This window comes from Muntiacus reevesi, chromosome 20 (genome assembly GCF_963930625.1).
Source record: "Muntiacus reevesi chromosome 20, mMunRee1.1, whole genome shotgun sequence".
Lineage (NCBI taxonomy): Eukaryota > Metazoa > Chordata > Mammalia > Artiodactyla > Cervidae > Muntiacus > Muntiacus reevesi.
The window spans coordinates 9,808,492-9,816,222 of record NC_089268.1 but is presented as its reverse complement, the minus strand read 5'-3'; the positions used below and the strand labels follow the sequence as shown (position 1 = coordinate 9,816,222).

Genomic DNA, 7,731 nt, shown 5'->3' with positions numbered 1-7,731 from the left:
CAGTTTGTTCCCCTGTAAGATGGGTGTGGCCCGCTGCACCAACTTCCCAGGGTTGTTCCAAAGTGCTCTTATTTATTTATTTTTATATTTATTCATTTGGCTTCACTGTGTCTGAGTTCAGCACGTGAACTCTTAGTTGCTGCATGTGGGCTCTAGTTCCCTGACCAGGGATCGAACCCAGACTTCCCTCTTAGCCACTGGACCACCAGGGAAGTCCCTCCCAAGGGCTTTTAAAGTGCCTGGCACACAGTGGGTGGAGCTCAAGGAGCCTCCCCATCCTGGCTGTTTTACTGACACTGAGGGAAGGGAGCAGGGGACAGACCAAGAAGGAGGACCGGGAATCAGGGTGGGGGAAAAGCCGTGGGGGTGGAGGAGGGAGGCTGCTTTCCCCTGCGGAGCCCAGACCCGCCTCAGGCCACGGGCTGTGGCTTCGCATCCGGCGGCCACTGAGCTACTTCCTCTAGAGGGAGCTGATGGGAGCCGGGAGCCGCTGGCACCTCTATGATCGCCGCAGCCCCGCGGGTCCCTAGGGCCGCGCTGGGACCGGCAGAGGCTGCACTCCAGACACCGGGGATCCACTGACACCCCTTCCTGGAAGCCAGGCCTGGGGACCCGACCCTGGGAGCAGTCCCTGGCCCCTCAGGATCTCTGGCCTCCGCCCCGCTGGGCCATCCCGGGCCTGGGTCAGGGTCCAGGGAGGTAAGCCGGGACAGTCCTGCCCATGCCCCCCTCCCTGGGCAGCCCCAGGCCCGAGGTGAGGCAGGGAGCCCCTGGGGAGCCCGCTGGGGAGGGGGATGCCGCGAAGCTTGCCCGGGCAGCTCCACCAACCCTCGAAGGTGGCCCGATCCAGCCGGGGCTCCCTCGGGCTGCCCCTCAGGCGGCGTCCCCTCTTGCCCTGGCTCTGGCTGCCGGAGAATCGTGTGCCAAAGAGCCAGGTTCTTTAGCAGTCTGGGGGATGGGAGTGGAGGTCAGAGTCAAGGTCAAGGGCGGCGGGAGATCGTTCACAGTGCTTCCTGCTGCCCCAGGAGTCCTAAGCCCAGGTCAGGATCTGCCCCCTTCCCCCCAACTCCAGCAGCATCCTGGGCCTGGCAAACCCAAAAGCTGGGGCACAGCGGACTCTCCCCACCAGGAAGTCAGGCCACTTGGATGGGGGCAGAGGAAGTCCCGGGTCGACTCAGGCCTCTGGCCCTGGGGCGAGTTCCAAGGCTCCACATTATCACCAGCGGTGAGCCCCAGGGGTAGTGGGAAAGGGAATCGAGGTGCAGTTAGCATCCTTCCGCCCTGATGATGTCCTGGGGGGCACCGAGTTTGGGTACCAAGGGAGGGAGAAAGGCGCCTTGTTCGGGAAGCAGCTTCTAGGATGCGGGGTGCCAAGCAAAGTTCTGTCTTAAGCAGGCGGGGGACCGTGGGCCGTAGGAGAGGTTCCTTCTCCCTTCTCCCTGTCCCTGCCCCTTTGACAGTGAAGGGTGGGGCACACAGGTGGACCCTCCCCACCCTTCTCCTGAGGCCCTTTGGAAAATGGCCCCAGGCCTGAGGGGGGAGGGTATATGGTCCACGGGCCCTCCCAGGGAGGAGGGGGTACACCGGCCCTCCCTGGGAGGAGAGGGCGGCATATGTGTTGGGCCTGGGCTGGGCCCTCCCGAGTGACGGGAGGAGGGGGGCTTCCCGCCTGGGTGATGGAGGCAGCTTTGGGGCGCGGGGCAATGAGGAGCGTGCAAACTGAAAGTGAAACAGCTTATGTCCAGGAAATACTTGCGCTGCCCAGGGTTCACTGAGCCTCCAGGGGCTGTGGTCAGAACCCGGCAAAGGGGGAAAACGGGGGCCGGAGACAGGAGGGCGAGGGGTACACGTGGCTTCCTCAGCCACCTGCTAGGCAGGCGGGGCAAGGGCAGAGACCGACACTGGCAGGGAAGGCGGCCCTGCAAAGGAGCCGCTCTGAGGCCCCACAGACTGGGAAGCAAGTCTGACATGAGTGCCGAGGAGAGAATGGAAGCGTGTGGAAATTCAGGTCGCCCTGACGGCTTGACTAGCCCTGCGGCCTGGGGCCTTCCTTGTGCCTCAGTTTTCCCACCTGTGCAGTGGGCATGACGGTGCCCACCCTGCCTCCTCCCGCACGTGTGAGGAGGGCACCAGAGGCGCTCGCGAGCTGTGTGCGGCTAACAGGCCCGAGTTGGAGAACAGGTGTGCTCTGACTAGGCGGGGGGGAGTGGGACCTTCGGGGACGGCCTTCAGGGTCACTGGCTGGAAGGTGGCGAGTCTGCGGTGAGCATGGACTGGATAGGGTGCAGGGGGCCCCAGCGGCCCCGGAAGGAAACCCCACCTCTGAAACCCGCCTCCCCGGCCCAGAGTGGGGTAAGACGTGACGAGACAGCCGCTTGGCCACCTCTGTGGCCTCCCCGCCCCAGGGCCTGGGCTGGTCCCCGGTGGGGGGAGTCTTGGCTGCCTGGCCTTCCTCAGCCCCAGTCTTCCTTGAAGAGCCGCCAGTGAAGTGATAAGTTCTTGGGTCAGTGGGTCTTTCTGGAGGCGGCCCTCCACACCTCCACGGACTGCCGGAGCCCCTGTCCCATCTCTGCTTTCCTATCTACCCCCAACAGTCTGACACTCCTCTTCTCCCCAGGACCTGAGGAATGGCTTCCGGACAAGGCCCAGGTCCCCCCGGGCAGGGCTGCGGCGAGCCTGACCCCTCCTCCACCTCGGGTAAGGGTCTGACTGCCCCCTCACCCACCCCATAGCCACCGGGGCCAGCTGGGAGGTTGGCGAGAGCAGACCCGGATGGTCCCAAGGGCCCGCCTCAGTTTACCCGCCTTGCACAAAGGGGAAAAGCACCTCCCCACCCAGTGCAGGCGGCCAGCCGGCTCAGCAGCCGGGGTGCAGGCAAGACCCAGCCCTGGGAGCAGCGGGGGTGAAGGACGTGTAGGGAAGGCGTGGGCGCGGCTGTCTTATCCCAGCTGGGGAAATAAGGAAGTGAGGCGGTTTATCACCTGGTCAGGGCCGCCCAACGGGGAGACGGGCTGTGAGACTGGGGAGGAAGGAAGAGAGTGCCCTCTCCCAAGGGGACCACCCAGAAGGCCGGTAGCTCTGCCACCCAGCACAGGCTGCTTCCTGGCCTGAGCATCCCAGGCCGCTCACTATATCCCAGTGTGACTTTCCTGGGCTGCAATTTCAAACTCTGTTTCCCACGGTTCCTAAGCCAAGCCATAGGGCCTGGTGCCTTGGACACTAAACATCAGAGACCCAAACGCCCGGGAGTCCATCCTGGCCACACTGCTCACTCTAGCCGCATGACCTCGTGCACGTGATGCTAACACCATGCCTCAGTTTCCCCATCTGTAAACGGGGCGGTCGCCTCCTCCACAAGGCTGCTGTGAGAAGACAGCTCTACTCAGAGTCAGCCCTAGGTGTCACCTGAGGGCTAGAGGAGGGACAGGTGTGTCTCCCGGCAGAGGGAACCCTCCTCCCCAGAGCACTTCCTCCCTGACTCCCAGCTTTGGTCCCCAGAGGAGCAGGTGGCCCGGGACACGGAGGAGGTCTTCCGCAGCTACGTCTTTTACCGCCATCAGCAAGAGCAGGAGGCCGAGGGGGCGGCTGCGCCTACTGACCCAGAGATGGCCACTTTGCACCCAGAACCCAGCAGGTGAGCTGCGGCCCCTGGGCCCACGGGGACATGCTGAGAGAAGCGGAGGCTCACGCGGCATCACCTTGTCGGTTCTGGGAGCGGAGCAAGCCGGGAGGGGCTTCTCCCGCTACTGCCCTTTTGCATTCGGTCACCACTCCCATCCCAGAACCGGCACCCTTTTCAGCACAGCCTGGCCCTTGTGCCCGGGCCAGCCCTCGTGTCTGAGAACACGGTCAGGACTTCCCAGGCGGGGCACTGCAGGCCAGGGCATCTCGGGCAGGAGCAGTTCGCTGCCAGCCCGGGCCCTAACTCACTGGCCGCCTCCTGCTCCTCCAGCACCATGGGGCAGGTGGGCCGCCAGCTCGCCATCATCGGGGACGACATCAACCGGCGCTACGACTCGGAATTCCAGGCCATGCTGCAGCACCTGCAGCCGACGGCAGACAACGCCTATGAGTACTTCACCAAGATCGCGTCCAGGTAGCCCCGGCCACCGTCCCTCCACGGCGCTGTCCCCGCCGCACCAGGCTCTGCCTGTGAGACGGGAGACAAGCTTCTCTGCTGGTGTCGGGAGATGTGTTTTCTGTCCCTGCCTCTGCTGTTAACTCACGCGTGGCCTCGGGCCCCTGTCTTTCTCTTTCTAAGCCCAGGCTCCTCATCTTTGTACACAAGGGCACAGCCTTCATGAGCCCTGACACCAACATGAGCTGGTAGATCAGGACTGTGGGGGGGCAGCCCACAGTGGGGGTGTCCCCAGAGCTCTCCAGCACTGCTGGGACACAGCTGTCGTTCTGATTTGGAACCACATTTCACACCAAAGATGATTGCTGAACCTGGCTTCAGCCCACCGGGTCCTGAAGATGACTGATGCTGTGATCTGGCCTCAAGAGACCAGCAGCCTGGGCGAATCCTAGCTTCGCCATTTACCGGTCTTGTGGCACATCCTAGCCTTCAGTTTCCTGGTCCATAAACTAGAGGAAATACACTTAGGACCGCGTGCACACTTAGAGGTGTTAGCCGTTGTCACCATCTGGGTTAAGGAAGTCAGCCTTGGGGTAGATTCGAGGCTGAGGGTGAAGGCAGGAGCAGGAGATGGAATCAGCGCTCAGAGCTGAATGCCCTGCCTGTGTCCTTAGAGGTCACCGCCCACTCCGCTGTGATTCCAAGACTGTCCTAACCTCCTCTTCTGTCCTTTTCTCTCTGCCGTCCCCGGGCTGCCAGGCCAGCAGCAGCGCCCACAGGTAATCTCCCCGCTGCCTCCACCCGCCCGCTCTGCCCTCCAGGCTCTGTGAGCCTTTGCGCCCCCAGCACGGGGCCATAGCCCCAGCAGCAGCGCCCCACTCATCTGCCCTCTGAGCTTTCTCCTTTCACAGGGACACGGGCTCTTCCCAGATCAAGGCCAGGCTGGGGCAGCCTCTGCCCCCCCAGTTCACGGCTAAGCCATTTTTGCTTTCCAGCAGGGAGGGGATGGGGGTGGGGGGTCCAAAGAGATGGGAGGGGGAAGGAAGATAAAGGGCCCCCCGGGGGTCTCCAGTGATGGCATCTCCCCTGCCTGCAGCTTGTTTGAGAGCGGCATCAACTGGGGCCGCGTGGTGGCTCTGCTGGGCTTCGGCTACCGCCTGGCCCTCTACGTCTACCAGCGCGGCCTGACCGGCTTCCTGGGCCAGGTGACCCGCTTTGTGGCCGACTTCATACTGCGTCGCTGCATCGCCAGGTGGATCGCGCAGAGGGGTGGCTGGGTGAGTGCCTGAGCTTTGGTCACCCCGTCCCTGCTGCTGGAGCCGCCCCACCCCGGGCCCCGGGAGCCACCGGCCCTCCCCAGCCACCTCCGCCCATGACCCCTCTGTCTCTCCTGGCAGGTGGCAGCTCTGGACTTGGGGAACGGCCCCATCAAGAACGTAGTCATAGTTCTGGCTGTGGTTTTGTTGGGCCAGTTTGTGGTACGAAGATTCTTCAAGTCATGACTCCTGGAGGGGCCCTTTGGGGTCCTGAGACCCCTGTGTGAACTTTGGCCCCAGCTTCTCCCCTCACCTCCTCTCCAGCAGGGGTGTCCCCCTGCCCCCCCATTAAGAGCACAGAAGCTTTAGTAAGTGGGCACTCCGGCTTTGGAGGGCCCCTGTCCAGGGGCATCCATCAGACTGCTGGGTGCTCCAACATTGCATGGTGCTAACGGGCCCCCTCTCAGAGTGGGGCGGTGGCCTCTCCCTTAGCTCTCTGGGACCCCCTCAGCCCTGTCTGCTGGGTGCTGGGGAGACTGATAACTTGGGGAAGCAAGAGGCTGGGAACCACTTCTTCCAAGTCGTCATTAACGGTTTTAGCTTTTTATAATACCCTTAGAAGGGCACCCCTCCTTCCCACCAGTCTGCCCAAAGCCAGGACATCTGGGCTGTGGGGGTTAGTAGCTCTACCCTTCCCCAGAATTCAGCAGTTCTGGAAGGCTGAGCTTGAAAGCTGGGCCTGGAGCCCAGACCTGGCCCTTCCTGAGCATCACATTCCCCAGGAACAGGACTGGGGCGGGGGGCGCGTGGGACGAGGTCCCTGCAGCCCTTGCTCCCCGCCCCCCCCGCCCCGGCCCATACTGACTTTGGAGGTGGACTCTCAGGGATTCGGGGTGGGGTGGGGTGCAGACCAGAGCTCCTGAGGGCCTCTGTCCCCCCACATGTTACCACTTGCTCCCACCCGTCACTACAAGCAGCTCCCCACTCCAGGTGAGGAAGGGAGGGGTCTCAGGTGAGCGCACTGCCCAGGCCCCCACCTCACCTGGACTACAGGGTTTAGGACTGCGTTTGTATTATCAGGGAAAGGGGCAGGGAGCGCATCGTAAGTTTCTGAGTGAGAGAAGGGCTAGAAACACCACTAGGAACCCCAGGGCTGGGGCCCTCCCTTCTGGCCTGGGCACAGTGTAATCCGGGGGTGTGCACAGGGGAACTGTGAATACTTGAACTCCGCCCGGACCTCTACCCTCCGCACCCCACACCTGCCTGACCCCCTCCTGATGGTGGGGTCAAGTGCCTCGTCTATCTTGCACAGCTGAGGGATTCAGAGGTCAGGGGAGAGGAGTTCTTGATTAAACCAAATGCAGGGAGGGGACGCAGAGGGAGCCGGCTGGCCACCTCCCACCCTCTGAGTGTGTCTGAAAATAAACTGCAACCCCCACTCAGACTTGATCCCTTTTGTCGTCTCCACTGTTGTTCTCTTCATCAGGCTGACTGGGGGAACTTGAGCACGAGTGACTTTCACCTGGTTTTTACTGATGGGTCTCCTTTGGAGCCTCCAAAATGCTGTGGCGGTCTGGGTGTGTTTCTCCAGCCCTCTAGAAGGCCTTGGCCCCTACCCACTCGCTACCCCCTACTCCAGGAACTTTCCTCATTTCTTGGGGTTCCAGGCGAGTTTCCCATTCCCACAGGAAGTCAGGGGTCCCCAAACTGCTAGGCTCGGGTTGCAGAGTTGGTGGAGCAGCTGCCCTTGCCTGGGGACCCCCACAGGGCTGGTCTGAACTCTCCCTTCCAGGGGCCACCACCCACGCTTGCTCCACCTGGAACGCAGCGTCCCGGCTCCCTCTTCGCCATGTCCCCCACAGCTCACACGCACACAAGGCTTTTCATTCTAGGAGTTCTCTGCTGCATGGGAGTCCCTATGGGGAGGCAGCCAGGGGTGATAAAAATAACAAGCACGGAGGCGTTTAAATGTTCCCAAACCGACAAAATCTTTCCAGTCCCGGGCACCCTGGTCTGTTTTCTGACACCTTTCCAAAAGTGGTCACACACAAGTCCTAAAGGACTCGGGCTTCTCTTTCACTTCCCCGAGGGCATCTTGCCAATCCCCTGGGCCCTCCGACTTGGTCTTCACAGAGCCCACGTCCTGCTTGCAGTCGTTGAGAGTGGACCTCTGCGAGCTGTGGGGGCTGGAAGGGTGGTGGCGACAAGGCCCCTTGCAATTTCCTGCAGGAAGAGCTCGTAGACAGTTTTCATGGAACACACTCTGCGGAGCTTTATGCTGAGAATTTATCATACGTGCCCAACAATCAGCAGGTATAGCTGTGGCGGGGAGGGTTGTTAAACTCCCATTTTACAGATAAGGAAACTGAGGTGCCTGCCCAGAGTCACCGGGTAAAA

General features: G+C 62.0%; 1 protein-coding gene across 1 annotated transcript; it reads left to right on the top strand.

Moving 5' to 3' along the window:
* Positions 1–449: 449 nt before the first annotated feature.
* Positions 450–6,783, top strand: BAK1 (BCL2 antagonist/killer 1). The gene is made up of 6 exons (XM_065912997.1): positions 450–699; positions 2,618–2,697; positions 3,499–3,634; positions 3,953–4,096; positions 5,175–5,355; positions 5,476–6,783. The coding sequence occupies exons 2-6, from the start codon at positions 2,628–2,630 to the stop codon at positions 5,578–5,580; spliced, it is 636 nt and encodes a 211-aa protein (XP_065769069.1). The 5' UTR covers positions 450–699; positions 2,618–2,627; the 3' UTR covers positions 5,581–6,783.
* Positions 6,784–7,731: the final 948 nt, after the last annotated feature.